At 42.0% G+C, this 16064-nt stretch overlaps 1 protein-coding gene across 2 annotated transcripts; it reads left to right on the top strand.

Annotated features, from left to right (window-relative positions):
- The first annotated feature begins 884 nt into the window (after window positions 1–884).
- LOC135089141 (chondroitin sulfate N-acetylgalactosaminyltransferase 1-like) lies at window positions 885–15700 on the top strand. Of its 2 annotated transcripts, none has more exons than XM_063984424.1 (7): window positions 885–2138; window positions 5228–5360; window positions 6891–8776; window positions 8950–9575; window positions 10696–10822; window positions 12507–12591; window positions 14744–15700. In XM_063984424.1, the coding sequence occupies exons 3-7, from the start codon at window positions 8592–8594 to the stop codon at window positions 14915–14917; spliced, it is 1197 nt and encodes a 398-aa protein (XP_063840494.1). In that variant the 5' UTR covers window positions 885–2138; window positions 5228–5360; window positions 6891–8591; the 3' UTR covers window positions 14918–15700. The 2 variants fall into 2 exon arrangements, with proteins under 2 accessions (XP_063840494.1, XP_063840495.1); XM_063984425.1 differs by having other exon boundaries at window positions 885–2247.
- Window positions 15701–16064: the final 364 nt, after the last annotated feature.

Genomic DNA, 16064 nt, shown 5'->3' with positions numbered 1-16064 from the left:
TATATATATATATATATATATATATATATATATATATATATATATATATATATATATATATATATATATATATATATATATATATATATATATATATATATATATATATTTTTTTTTTTTTTTTTTTTTTTTTTTTTTTTTCCATGAATAATTTTATCAATTGTTTTTACCTAATGAAACTCTTAAGCACGTTCCTGATAAGCATTTGCAGTCACTATGCCACCGCTAAGAGTCTTACGATCAGGAAACATGGAGTCAATTCATGATATTCACCATTTCAGAGTTCGATATTTTGATCCTCAAGTAAGGTGAGCGGCCGTGTGTGTGTGTGTGTGTGTGTGTGTGTGTCAGAGAGAGAGGGGGGAGGGGTAATACATGAACTTGTCACATTCTAAAACCTGTGGAGGGAGAACGAACATTAGTGAGAACCATCTGTTGGCGTGAGGTTCCGCTTTCACCGTTTCATCGCACCTGGATGGAAGGATGAGCACGTGTCGCAGTGCTGGCGAGGAACACGTGACGCTGCTTTATTACCTCAAGAGTCAATGATTAGCGGGGCGTGACGGTGAGCCTCCTTCGCCCGTCGCTCCTCCAGGCATCATAATTGAAGCATACATGACTGAGCGATGGAAACAAAGCCCATTCGAAGCATTGGAGAAGCACTCGGTCGTTGATTCGAAAACTCGATGATAGTCTGACACTCGTTACTTTGCGATTCTACATGAATAGAGATATAACTTTCATGTAAGGGGAGCAGAGGACTAGTGCCACGGAAAAGAATGAAAAACAGGCGCACTGAGAAAAAGCCTACTGTAAAAAAAAAAAAAAAAGGCCAAGTCAGAAAAAGGTTCAATAGAAAAAGTTACTAGAAAATGGCCCATTGGAAAAAAGGTCCACTCAGAAAAAGGTCTACTGAAAAAAATGCCTACTGAGAAAAGATCCATTGAGAAAAGGCCCACTGAAAAAAGGCCCACCGAGAAAAGACCCAAATAAAAAAGATCCAATTGAAAAAAGGCCCACTGAAAAAAGCCCACCGAGAAAAGACCCAAATAAAAAAGGTCCAATTGAAAAAAGGCCCACTGAAAAAAGGCCCACCGAGAAAAGACCCAAATAAAAAAGGTCCAATTGAAAAAAGGCCAACTGAAAAAAGCCCACCGAGAAAAGACCCAAATAAAAAAAGGTCCAATTAAAAAAAGGCCCACTGGAAAAAAAAAAAAAACGAAAAATCCCATTGGAAAAACGATTCATTGGAATAAAAATGCCCACTAAAAAGGCCAAATTGAAAACAGGCCGAACGGAAAAAGGCCTACTAAAAAGGCCCACATGAAAATACCCAATGGAAAAAATCCCATTAATACAAAAAAAAAGACCCACTAATACACCAAAGATTGTATTTCACACTTTCTTGAGCCGTCAGTTGTGCCTTGTAATCACGCTCTCAACTTGCACCTCGTAATCATGCTCTGGACTCGCACCTCAACATTTCATCTGCTTTGAAAAGTGTGTCAAAGAGCCACAGGTGTGTATTAATGACCCGTGCCTTCTCCTCCCACCTGCTGCCCACACTGCTCAGTACTCGTTGGAAATTGCGCCCTGCAGGATACAAATTCTGAGTACTAAAATTATTTAATTGGTTGATGAGCTCCGATAATGTAGCTTTGGAAATATTCCTCGCGTAAAGTGATGGAAGAAACAGTAAGCCTTTTGATATGCGAGTATTAAGTGCTTCGGGTAATACTTGAAAACCCTGTACACAAAGGACTGAAGGTTGAAATGGTCAGTGCAAACCCTCACATTCGAACATCTTACACCCAGAAAGCAAGACGAAAGACAAATGAAAATATAAACTGCTCATCAGCAGAAACTAACCTATTGAAAATGCCTGCACCTCGGAGTGAGAGGCAGAGGCGGAGTAAGCAGGCCAATGAGGAAAGCTGAGGAAATCCATGAAACGTTAAGCTGGATTAGCGAGACTTGACGAGCACAGCGGCGACGCATTTCAAGAAAGTGACAAAGCCGGAGTGTGATTGAAGCAATGAGAGAATGGCGCCCCTACCTTCGCTGGGCGCTGCGGCTGCTCCTCGTGGGCGTGGCGGGCGTGGTGGGAGCGGCGCTCTTCACAAGCTCCCTGCTCATAGGTACCACACTCCGAAATAAGAAGCGAGGAAGGGAGATAATTTCGAGACAGTTTGGAGATAGTTTCGTTCCTGTGAAATGAAACTCCACAGGTGTTTTCAACGCACGCTGGTAATTCGTTTTGTTTGTCTGGAACAGAATTGAGTTTGGGTCCAATATCGGGTTCGGATTCCTTTGTTTCCTTTCAGATTCTGCATTTTTTTTATTTTCTTTATTTACTCTTCTATTTCACTGCACTGGTGTAAGATAGACGAACTCCCGTATCAATTCACATGTACGTATTTTCCTCTATTTTTTCCCCCTCTTTCTTCCATGCGAATCCAAAAAACACTGAAAACATATTGAGTTACTGAAAGGAACGAGGAAAAGGGGAAAAGAGTTTTGTGTCTTCGCGTTCCTCTTACAGTTTTTTGTCTCTCAACACTTAACCCATTCGCCTCGCTTTGCCCCTGCTTGTATTGCTTCACTGTTTCGTTCCCGGAGCAAGGACCACATTCGAGCCTCAGCAGCGACCAAACTTGACTCGTAAAGGGACAAGTGCTCCAAACAGTCTGAATACGTAGAGTTTTAGTGTCAATACCCGCGGCGAGTAATGTGAAGACTCGAGTGTGGTATTGATTGCTTGTCTGGAGCGAGCTGGTTAGAACAAACTGCAAGAACAACAAGAACCACGCTAATAACACCAACAACACCCCACCATTGCCAACGACAACAACAACAACAACAACAACAACAGCAAATTGATATTATTACTACTTCTATAATTACCACTACTACTACTACTACTACTACTACATAAAAAGACACACTTGAAAATATTATCAGTATACAAATATCTACATCAAAAAGACAAGATTACAGCAAAAACACACACACAAAAAAAAAAAGGGGGGGAAATGCAATAATGTAAAGTTAACAATTTTTCTTTCGTATACAACTCTCCACAGCGGTAAAGTTTTCATTCAGAAGCAAGGAAAAAAGTAGCTATAAAAACTTAACAGACCTTCCCCTGCCTGTTCTTCGCTACATAAGAGAAGATTCCCAGCCGTGCACTTTTTATATGCTTATTCTTGTTCATCTATCTATCTATCTACATACCAGACAATACGACACTCATACACACATCATTCACACTCTTAACCCCGTCTGTCCCTGTCTTCTTGTACATAATAAAACAACAATTTCTACACGGCGGTACATCAGACAGAGTGGTATTACAGTAACCCATCAGGGTGGTACAGGAGCCCCTTGTATGTGTGTGTGTTCAGTATAGGACAAAACACACTCATTTCCACGCAGCAGTGTGTTATTACTTACCCTGCTATTACGTCTCGCAGTAATATCGTACGCTTTGTATCAACGTGTCCTCCTCCTCTTCCCTTCCAGCACTTCTCTCTCCTCCAGCTCCTCCCCTCGCAGCTTAAAGAGCCACGGAATAACCTTCGCTGAGGGGAAGAATAGCCTCATTCAACAGGGAGCTCCGATAATTGGGTAGTTAAGATAGTTAGCGGGCGTATTATGTTCACCATGAGATAAGATAGTGTTAAGAATTGCACTAAGGAGTCAGGGTACGTAAGACATCACTACCTCTCGCTCTCTCTCCCTTTCTTTCTCACACACACACACACACACACACACACACACACACACACACACACACACACACACACACACACACACACACACACACACACACGATCAATACTCCGCTCCCGTCCACCCCTTACAGCACCATAATTACCTAAAACTGTCTGGCTTATTTATTCATGACCACCACAGCTTGCTCGAGGGAGGCAGGTTCGATGCGCCCCCTCTCGTGAAAATAAAGGTGGTTTAACTTTTTGGAGTAACACCAAAGACTGAGCCAAAGGAACGCTTAGATTCCGTCGATAGGGTGAAAAATATATTAAAAAGTCTTATCTTTCTTACATGTGTGCGTGTTTGTGATGAAAAAATCTTGTACTCTAACTTTTCGGCAGTAATACTGAACACAACTGAAGGAACGCTAAGATTCTGCCGACAGGGTGAAAAATACATCAAAAGTTTTATCTTTCTTACATAACCGCGTGTTTGTAGTGTAGAAGGTAGTAATTAACCTTTTTTCGGGTAATTTTTAAAGAGTAAGCCGGAGACGCTGAACTTCAAAGATTTTGTCGATGGGACGAAAAGAAAAAAAAATCATCCATTTTTTTTTTTTTATTATTTGTGTGTGTTTGGTTTATAATGAGAATAACCTTTCTTATCGTTCATTTAAGAAGGGTGAGCCTAGGGAAAAAAAAGTCTACTTAAAAATTCTACTGAATGCGGTTAAAATAAACTAACAAACTAAGTAATTGAATAAAATCTTTCCTTTCTTGTCTATAAAGAGAATGATGATTAACATTGTTCTGTGCATTCCTCGAAAGAAGCAAAACTAATCAGGAACATAACGTACTCCTCCTTCAGCCCGTGCTCCCTTCACCCCCTCCTCCCTCAGCCCGAGTTCCCTTCACCACCTCCTCCCTCAGCCCGTGCTCCCTTCACCCCCTCCTCCCTCAGCCCGAGTTCCCTTCACCACCTCCTCCCTCAGCCGGTGTTCCCTTCACCACCTCCTCCCTTAACCCGTGTTCCCATCACCACTTCCTCCTCCCTCAGCCGGTGTTCCCTTCACCACCTCCTCCCTCAGCCGGTGTTCCCTTCATCACCTCCTCCCTTAGCCCATATTCCCTTCACCACTTCCTCCTTCCTCAGCCCGTGTTCCCTTCACCACCTCCTCCTCCCTCAGCCCGTGTTCCCTTCACCACCTCCTCCTCCCTCAGCCCGTGTTCCCTTCACCACCTCCTCCCTCAGCCCGTGTTCCCTTCACCACTTCATCCTCCTTCAGCCGGTGTTCCCTTCACCACCTCCTCCTTCAGCCCGTGTTCCCTTCACCACCTCCTCCCTCAGCCCGTGTTCCCTTCACCACCTCTGACATTGCGCTGTAACTTGAAAAGACTGAAGAGTAGGCGACAGATATTTCACTTCAAAATCCTCTCTTTCCTGTGCTTGAGCTCGTCCGTGGGAGTGTCGCTGCAAGGGTGCGGATAATCAGGGCAACTTTCTTCTCCTTCAGTGTCTTCAGGCGCAGCAAACGAGGCGCTGGTTGAGAAAGCTTCGTCGCAAACACCTCCTGTCGCTGCCCCCGTCTCAGACACAGCTGAGCCGCTCCCTCGAGGCAACCCAGGCAGCAAAATACCTCCTCACTTGTATGGACTTGTTAGCTTTGTATTCATTTTAGTCTTGGTCAAAAGTGAAGTAACGTCGAGTAACTTAACCTTCATTGTGTTCAGCTTTTTTTTTTCTTCTTCTTCTTCTTCCTCAATATTAAGTCTCCCAGATCTGCCGACACTCTCCTAAGAAAACTTGGGGATCAGGTGATTCTTGGTAGAGGATTTAAGATTGACAGGTGGAAGGTGTACGCTACGCTACTTAACCTCTGACCATGACTGCAGACTATCCCACGTCTCTCTCTCTCTCTCTCTCTCTCTCTCTCTCTCTCTCTCTCTCTCTCTCTCTCTCTCTCTCTCTCTCTCTCTCTCTCTCTTTGGGCACTGGTTAAGATTAAACTTCGAAAAAGAAGGGGTTAACACAGGTGGCAGTCCCTAAAGGAAAGGGCCAAAGGGACCATTCAAAATTGGAGGTGAAGTGTCTTGAAACCTTCCTCTTACACTTATGTTTCCAGGAAAGGTTTTTTTAGTGCTCCTCAACACTTATTTAAAGATCAACTCAAGCATGAACTTAAATATTCATGTAGCTTCTCGGAAAGTATCACGTAACGCCGAGGCTGTGGGAACGCTGCCTGTGAATGTGTGTAAAACTGGGGGATTTCTCAAGAACCTCCGACTTCTCCCCTCCCTTTTTTATTTTCTTCTTTTTTTCTTCCTCTTTTTCTTCTTTCTGTACACACATTACTTTTAAACAATTTGCCTCTCTATCTAGTTATTCCCCCAGCCTTATTGATTAATCTGTTTTTATCTATATACATGCATATTTATCTGTTTTATTTATGTTACGTCAAGATCCCTAGCTGGTTTTTTTTCTTTAATGACGCTGTGTTTCCATTTACTTGTTTATTCAGTTCTTTGTATTTATCCATCCGTTTTCTTTTTTGGTTCCAGGGAGAAGGTTTCCTATTTTTTCGTTCTTTAATGGCGTTCATATTTACTTCCTTTGCTTATCCATCTCTTTGATTTTCTGTTACATGAAAAAGAACAGTTGTATTTTTTTGTTTGTTTCATAGTGCTGCGTTCATTCAATGCTTTATTTACTTGTACTTTCACCTATTTTGTTTAAGCCATTCATATTTACTTACTTATTCAATTCCTTATATATATATATATATATATATATATATATATATATATATATATATATATATATATATATATATATATATATATATATATATATATATATATATATATATATATATATATATATTCTTTTTTTTTCTATCTTTGCTTTTGCTACAGGATGAACTATTTTTTTTCCTTACTTCATCATTTTCCTTATTATCATTTTATTGTTTTATTGTATTTATCCATTTATTTCATTTAAGCCGTTCATATTCACTTGTTCATTCAGTTCCTTACATTTTTCCATCTATTTTGGTTTTGTTAAAAGATAAACCTCTTGTATTTTCTCCTTGTTTAACGTCATTCACTATTTTACCGTCTTTATATCTACTTGTTCATTCAATTCCTCATATTTCTAAGTCTCTTTTGGTTTCGTGACAGGAAGAATCGACTGTACTTCTCCTCCTATGATGGCACGCATGTATACGAGAACCGGGGCACCATCGGAGGCACTGTGGCCAGGAAACCCAACGCCTTGGAGAGAAGAATGTTTGCTCAGGCGAGTACTTACTGGGTTCAAGCTTGATGAAATTTTATTTAAGAAAGAGATGGGAAGGTATTGGTTCTCAAATAGAGTGGTAGGTTAATGGAATGGACTCAGTAATCAGGTTGTTAGTGCTGAGTCATTAGGGAGCTTCAAAAAAAGATTAGAAATAGGTAGGTATGTTTCCTGTAGGGACTGCCACGTGTAGGCCTGATGACTTCTTGCAGCTTCCCTTATTTTCTTGTCCTTATGATCTTATGCTCCTCTCCTTATATTCTTATGCTCCTCTGGGCGAAAGCTTCTAATTCTTGACGGAATGCAAATTACTATGGTTTTTATTATTAGTGTTCTTGGGAAGTGTGGAAAACTCCCTCGGCTCAACTTTCTTGTTGTTTTATAAAGACGAATGGTTTGAGTTGACATAGCGGAAAGTATGTTCTTGGGAGGTGTGGAAATTCAAACTCCTCTGGTCAACTTCCTTATTGACTATAGAGAGGAACAGTTTGAGTTGACGTGGTGGAAGGTGTTGTTAGTGTTCTTGGGAAGTTTGGGAAACTCCGTCGGGTCAACTTTCGTATTGACTGTAGAGAGGAATAGTTTGAGTTGACGTGGTGGATAGTATACACACCCACCGTTGTTGATGATAATAATAATAAAATAATAATACCGCTAATGAACGACTCTCACTGGAGGAATCATAATACGTTAAAATTTTACCAGTGTTCACTTCACACAGAGGCGGTGGGAGGACGTACCCAACGCTACTGAAGTTCAAGATAAGCTATACATCTCCTCTGGGTTTCCTCTGTACCCTTAAAACCTTCCCGGAGTACGAAAAGGAGTTACTTCATTAATTTTAACACACTGTTGACTTTGTTGTCGAGAACGTAGGGATGAAAACTCACCTCTTGTAATTCTGTTATGTATGGAGAAAGCTGTGTAGTTATAGAGTATAAGACTGCGTGCTGCTTCAGAAATGTCAGTGTAACCAAGAATATGTTGCATTTCATTTTGTCTTCTGTTCTTCTGACTCGTTCTTTTCAGAGGAAGAAAATTGTTTATTTGTAGAACTCATATCAGTCTGCGTGTTGCTTTTAAAAATGCCAGTGATTGTAACTAAAAATATGATGCGCTTCAGTTTCTCTTCTCTTCTCCTCCTGACTCTTATTCTCTTCCGTGAGAATTACAAAAATGACCTCTTGATCTCTGTATTTATAGAACTCTCATTAAATTCAAGAATATGTCGCACTTCAGTTTCTCTTGTATTTTCCTCCTGACCTTTGTTCCTATCCCCAGCAGTGTGCCAAGTTCGCATGCCCAAGTCACGCAGAGTGTTCCTGTTGTTCTAAAATGCATGCATCTTCGCTTAATATTTGTTTTTCATGAAGACTTTCCTTTTTTTCCACCCCAACTTCCTCCTCCGTCGTAAGCTATTTGGTTTTAAATTAGAATTCCGATTGTGGTGTCTCGTGTCTCATTTTTGGAAGGTTCCATTAGAGAGAGAGAGAGAGAGAGAGAGAGAGAGAGAGAGAGAGAGAGAGAGAGAGAGAGAGAGAGAGAGAGAGAGAGAGAGCGGTGAAATATTTATTGTGCAGTGAATGGATATTCGTCACAGCGACACAAACAGGATAAAATGTTGGCGGCGTGAACTGCTGTGGCCTGCGTGGCGTAACCGAATTATTGGGCCTCTTGATGAATGTTTGCAGGCACAGGAGGAAGTTGTTCGTTACCTGACGACAAGAGGGCAGCACCACTACTCCCGTGTGGACTGCGGTGACATTCGGTAAGAGAGCAACACGTAGTAAACCAACAACAACAACATGAAGCAGAGTGTTGAGTTTGTGCAATTACCGCTTATCATTTCTACCTGATGAGAATGACCTTTCTAAGTCACAACTACTTCTCGCTACCTGAGACACTTACTGCAAGTAATTAACGTAAAGACTGTCATGACAGGTACCGCCTGCTGCCGACGGCGGGTTTGGAAGTGGAGGTAATGTGCAGCAAGTCCTCTTCACCCGAGGCTGAGAGGGTCGTGCTGTTGCTTCCCTTCCAACACAGCCGCGTGCTGCGCCACACACACGTCGCTGCCGCACAAGTGTTGGGCGTCATCGTGCCGCTCCAAGGACTAGTCGAGGCTCTGGAGAGGCTCGTAACGAATTTCCGAGAGGTGGTACAGGACAGCGACCTGCGAGTTGTCCTCAGTATCGTTTATTTTGACGACCAGCACACACTTGAGGCAGCGGCAGCACTGGAAGCCGCCCGTGGCACAGAGGGTTTGCAAACGCAATTCACTGTTCTCACTGGGGAATTCTCACGTTCGAGGGGTGTTAACGTCGGCGTGGAGGCGATGACGAGCGATGTGGAGATTGTGTTCCTGTGTGACGTGGATGTCTCGGTCACGCGGGACTTCCTGGTGCGGTGCCTCGCTTCTCCCGCCCAGGGACGTGAGGTGTTCTTTCCGGTGTTATTTTCGCAGCACAACCCGATCCTGACGTACGCGGCGCGGGGTTTGAGGGCGCGGCACTCTGGCGCCGTGAAGCTCAAAGACAACCACGGCTTCTGGCGACTCTGGGGCTTCGGTTGGTCTTAGTGTTCTCTGTTCTTTGTGTTCTCTGTCACTTAAGCTGCTTGTATTTTTTTTTTTTTTCATTATCAGTACGAAAGATTTTCAGTTTTGTTTTAAGTTTCTCTCTCTCTCTCTCTCTCTCTCTCTCTCTCTCTCTCTCTCTCTCTCTCTCTCTCTCTCTCTCTCTCTCTCTCTCTCTCTCTCTCTGTCCCAGTTCTGTACATTGTTATTAAGTCTCTTTCCTGACTCGGAGTATTCATTCCTAGTAGCGCGTCATTACTTGCCTCCGGGCTCTCGTAGATGTCATTACTCCTACCTCTGAGGTAGTTATTTTTGTTAGCGGTATTTTCTTTCATTCCGCTCTACTGATTCCTGTTTGATTCCTGTTGGCCGTATTCCCGCTTCAAAATTCTCAGTAGTGCTTGAGCCACGTGCCGACCCTTACGCGTTCAAAGTATTCTGTTCCTTTTGTTTTATATAGTTCTTGTATATTTTTCCTCTCCTAGGTTTCATAACTTATGGAATTCAATATTTTTTTCTTTTTTTTCACATTTCATCTAATTTTGTTTCTGCTGACATGGTTGAATATCGAGGTAGTTCTCACAAATAACGTTCTCTGTCTCTCACAACTTTCCCAGTAACTTGTCCACGTCGCTCTACATAACCTTTAAACTTTGCCTCTCCAAAGGTTGTCTCTTCTCTGCTCCATATGACATTTTTCCACATCTTCCTATTCGCTACACTGAGTTTTCCCATTCATATTTTTTCCTGTAGGTCTGACAAGGGAAAATAGCCAGAAACCTTTTATTCTTCGGTTTTGCTCTTGTTTTTCTTTCTCTTCCATTTTCTCCTTCAGGTTTTTACTTTTAACTCGCGTTTCTCGTTAATTTCTCTTGTTCGTGCTCTTTTAATCATTCCACTTCCATAAAATCCAGCTTTTCACGCACCAGATGTTTCATAATGTCGCTATGAAATTCAGTTTGTATCTGTACCATTTTTAAAAAGCTTTTGTTTGTTTATCTATTTTTATTTTCTGTCATGTTAATCCGTAGTTTCTTAATGATGCGTTTCAATTCGTACATCTGTAGCTGCTCCTCTGCAAATTTTCTCCCTCACTCCTCCCCGCTTGGCAGGAATGGTGTGCCTGTACAGGACAGACTACCTCACGATCAATGGGTTTGACTCTCTCCTGGATGGCTGGGGCGGGGAAGACCTCCGCTTCGCCCGCCGAGTCTCCAACATGAAGTACACGATAACAAGGTACGGGTCTCATAGCAACGATACTATATGTGCTAAAATTATCCCCGGATGTCATGTAGCCTTTTATTGCACTCGCTTTGTAATGTATTGAGCGATCATTCAGTATCACACGCTCTGTTATTGCATGTACCGTTATGATTGGAAGTTCAATACAAGGCTGTGTTGGAAAATTATGATATAGTAACTGGATTTTTTTATTATTGACAGGTATACTCATCACAACGCCTCCTTCTGAGAGAGGCAGATGACACACTTGACAGTATACTCCACCAATCACGAGCAGGGACGGAGACTGATTGATTGATTGTTTGGAAAATTTGGCGCCGCCATAAAATATTAAAAAACTACGAAAATTGTGGTAGAGTAAAATAACAGCAACACAATTTTAAAAAGCAACGTATACTAAAAGAAATTTTAAAAGCAACGAAAATTGTGGCAAAGTAACAAAAATAAACACAGATCATAATGCCTACACAGCCGCGGACCATCACAGCAACAACAACAACAACAACAACAACAACAGCTATGTTAACACTAGCAGCATTCCACCACTAGCAACAGCAACAGCACTAATGATTTAACTAAAGCAACAAAAACGACGCCACCACCACAACAACAACAACCATTAATATGCCACACACACACACACACACACACACACATACAAGCACCATGCTGTAGCTGACTTGAATTAAGGACACCACGCACCACAAACGGGTCACCAATGCTAAGCGACAGTTGTGTCTAAGAATGCAATAGGAGTTGTGGAGTCTAAGTCAAGATATGGAGAAACGAATGCATTGTAATATGAAAAGATTGTCAAACATACGTTCAACTTTCCAGTCACAAATTATCAACAGTCATCCTTAGGAGTTTTCAAATGAGAGGTACAACTTTTCTTACACGACAAAGCCTTTTAAACATTTAACTGCTAATGCCAGTAAGACTTCTTTTGAGTAACTGTAGGCAATTTTAATGGGCAGAAATATAATTATAGGCACTTGAATGTTCAAACTACTCGTTACTCACTAGCGGGCAGTGGCATCTTTCTAAATTCTTTCTCTACACTTGCACCAGACGATTTTATTACGCTGAAAGAGAGCCCCAGGCAGTCAAAGGGTTAACTCTCTTACTGCTAGACAAAAGTTTTTCCCATAATCACCTTCAACGTTTTTAAACACTGATTTTTGTGCTACAGTCTCTCAATTGGTTCTATATCCCAGAAAATATAATATTAACTCCTGTTTTATCTTTTATTTTATGTCTCCATGCAAATCGTCTCTGAATGTTGGTGTAGGAGGCCCATAGCAGTAAAATAATTAAGGAATGGACTTTTTTTTTCTTTTATGATTGTTCTTAGTCTCCTTTGAAAAGGTTAAGAGAACTGAGCTTTACTTTTTCATAACGTGGCCACTCCAAAGTCCACAGCCATTTGGCGCATGAGTTTATCAATTAGCCTTTTTCCTTTATGGTCGTCTCTTGTTAACAACGTGGACACTGTAATAAATTATTTAGATGGGCATCAAAGGAATATCAATAACATTTCATCTCTGCCAGGCTGCAGAAGCACGTATTTTAGAGACTAATACGAAAAAAAAAATAAGTCTTTTAAAAGTTGTAACTGATTATGAGAAGGACTGATTAGCAGTGAAAGGGTTAATCAAAGATGACTGATTCCCGGCAGGTCTCTGGATCACGGCCTCCGCCACCATTACCACCCAAAGGACTGCAGCCGCGTGGGAAAGGGACAAAGGGCGCCATGTCTGCGGGTGAGTTCACGAGGCTTGTCTCTGCAGGATTTTGTGAGTTGAGAAAGTTCTTATTTTCTTTCCGCAAAATTACAAATACTTAAAAGAAAGCTGCAGTTTTGTATTAGATGAATCAATGAGTAATTTGGGGTCGTAATAATGAGTCATATAGCGTTTATATTTTTAAAAGCTTATAAAAGGGAGGAATGATAACTAAATTTTGCATAGTTAACTGTTCTGCCACGCAGGAAGGCAGAGATATTGCACTGCGGCGTTAATCTTACAGCCTTTCAGTCCTGCCCTCGGAAATGGCTCTAGTGAGACACTCACTCAGCTCTAAAAATAGCCGTTGTGCGAGAGGAAAAAAAAATCTGTTTGCACCACGAGTAATTTTTATACCAGGAATGCGTGGCAGAATGTTTCCTCTTGTATTCGTTTCGTTAACAGAAAAAAAAAAAAAAAGTTTCATCGTTAGTGAAATTGAAACATGGCCTCGCTTTCCACTCCCGTGCAGGAAGCGTCAGGGGGAATGCATGGCGCTGTTACCTTCGCTTCTTCCATCAAGGCACGCAGAGCGTTCTGAAGCCATTTACGCGTCTGGCGGACCCAATGACAGGCAAATGGTTTTAAAATGTTGAAAGGGAATACTAGTTATTACGCAAAATGTAAACGGCAAGGCAACAAACTTCATCTCATCCTCCAATTACTGTCACGTGACGCAAACTTTTCCTAACACGCACTTGCATGGTGTGGTATTATATTTCCAGTTAAATAATCCTCGCAGGCGATAAAAAAAAAAAATATATATATATATATATATATATATATATATATATATATATATATATATATATATATATATATATATATATATATATATATATATATATATATATATATATATATATATTAGAACACTTGACATTGTTTCCCAAATGCGTCAGTGAAATGTTACTAGCAATAAAACCTTGAACTTAGAATGTGCAGAGAAATGTAGCGACATTGATTAGCAAGCCTGATGCGTGGAGCTGCAATGCCTCTTGAATAAGTAGTTTTGTTGTACATAAATTTTATCTGTTTACAAAGCCATGCCACTGAGTTCATTTCAAAACAAATTTCAGCTTTTTACAGATGTCATAAATACTAGTCATTTGTACTCTGGACAGAGCATCCGCCAACGAATTTTCTTTCCACGAGGCGCGGGGGACACGCCAATACAGGGACCAAGTCTTTGCTTCCTGACAGATCCGCTCTCCGAAACAGCGGGGCGCCCAGCCTAGCAGTACCCTGGCGGTTGATACAGTAAAAGTTTCCCGCAAGAGATCCTCCCTCCCGCTGTGGCCCTGATTATCCCGGGTGATTCAGACCTCTCCCCACTAGGTCTCACTCTCAGGGAATGTGGAAGATAGAAACTCTAAACATGCCAGGCTGGGTAGAGCAGCCAGCACGCGAGGAGCTACGACGCCTTCTGACAGAAGGGAACACAAGACCAACCATATGTCCTTAGGAACGAGTAGTGTCAAGGACGTTACCGATTACTATAAAGAAACTTGTCTGGGGAACGAGGACGACCGAGGAACCGCCTGAGCTGCCTCCATGCCCTCACCCTGACGTGGAGCAATACCAACGTTACAATACCCCTGCTGGACAGGACTGAGTCAAGGCAAGAACGCAGTAGAAAAGGCTAAGTGACTAACCAGGATTCAAGACAAGGCCACAGCGACACAAAACAGATGGAGCTGAAAGACGGGCGGATTATCCCACCACTCCCCATCGAACTGACAGTAAAGATACAGTGCGCGTGCCGGCAGAGATGCTGGGGAACAAACTAACCATCACGTCCAAGGAAAAGAGCGAAAAGTCGATGGTTACCCAAGGACGGCACACAGAAGTCGGGGCAACGGCGTGCGAAGCTGAGAGAGCGTTCCGATGAAAGCGTCTGTGGGGGCAAGCATCCGTCCAATGCATGTGTGAACGCTTTGTGTTAGCGGTTGCCAGGTAGTACTTTGACTCGTTGGCAGTAATGTTCTACGTAGCTTACACCTTCTAGTGGCAATTGAACTCATCTTACAGGAAGAAGTATTTTGAAAGTGTGTGTGTGTGTGTGTGTGTGTGTGTGTGTGTGTGTGTGTGTGTGTGTTCAGATTCAAGCACAAGCCATTTCTTTACACAGGCGCAGGCGATGTGCGAGGCATCAGGACAGACGTTTGGATTGTGGTACTTCAAACACAAACACAACACGTCTATGTGGGAGACGCTGAAAGATCACCAAGAGATACAGGAAGAAGAAACAGAAGGCGGAAATGAAAGACAAAAGGAGAAAGAGGCGATAGAAGATGAGAGATGAAAAGGAAGAGGAAAAGAATCCAATGACAGTAATAGAATATCAACATAAGGTTCTGAAAGTGGTGCTTCTGGTGATGGTCGCTCTGAACCTTGTATCATTGTGTAGCTGTGTGGCGTTCACTCATGTCTATCGCTGCCGCTGCGCCACACACACTTAACCTGATATTGGCTAGTTATGTGGCGGGTCAAGTGTCCCCGAGCACCTTCACCTTAGTTGAGTGGAAGGAAAATTGTATTCATCGACACTCGTACAAGCGTGATAAGTGTGAATTTCGTGTTACATTACTTAAACTTTATCACATTCAGCACCACACACGTCCCTGCAGTAAGACTCGTGTGCCTGAGTTGGTTAGATAAGTGGTTGATGATTTTGTTCTTTGATAGAGTTTGGTGTGTTCAAAGAGACAGAATTTATTCCATTAAGGTATTATTTGAGGGGGATTTGAATGTTTGTATCGTTTTCGTTCTGAGTTCCTTCATGGCATGATGAATATTTGGACATTAAACATTCTGTGGATATGTAAACGTTGAAAATTCTGTTGGATTTATTTGTTTTGAATCATCTTGAACAATTACTTTTTAAATTAGCTTTGTCTTCCATACTGAAGGCATCACTGCAGCCAGAGAAGGTAGTACCGTTTTCCTTCAATAATGCACCGTGTGGCAAAGTAAGATATACAAAAAAAAAATCGTAAAATTAAGTATATTTACCCATGTTTATATATTTCTTTCCTATCAACTGCTAATGAATTTCTGTGCCATACCATCAATTCAATAAACATTTACAAAGATACTACGTCTTACTGCCCATGTTCACTGCGGTGGCTCAACACAAGCCTGTCAAACACTGCTGCTGTAAGGCGCCGCGGGTATCGTACGCAACCACAACAAAGTTACCTGGTTTAGAGACGAGACTCACGCCCCCACCTGCCAGCGAGGTGAATAGCGGGGATCTGTTACACTGGTGGCAGCGGTGGGATGACGGGAGAGCGTTCGAGGTAAGTCTAGTAAATGGAAGAAATATCGTAACGTGAGGGATGCTGTGAGCCAATCTCCGTCCCCACACCTGCTGCTACCCGTGTTGCGTCATGCAGCCAGAGGGGACCGTAGGGCATTGGAGATATATTGTACGTTTGTAAAACAATGCC

Source organism: Scylla paramamosain, chromosome 32 (genome assembly GCF_035594125.1).
Source record: "Scylla paramamosain isolate STU-SP2022 chromosome 32, ASM3559412v1, whole genome shotgun sequence".
Taxonomy (NCBI): domain Eukaryota; kingdom Metazoa; phylum Arthropoda; class Malacostraca; order Decapoda; family Portunidae; genus Scylla; species Scylla paramamosain.
This window is presented reverse-complemented; position numbering and strand designations above follow the sequence as displayed.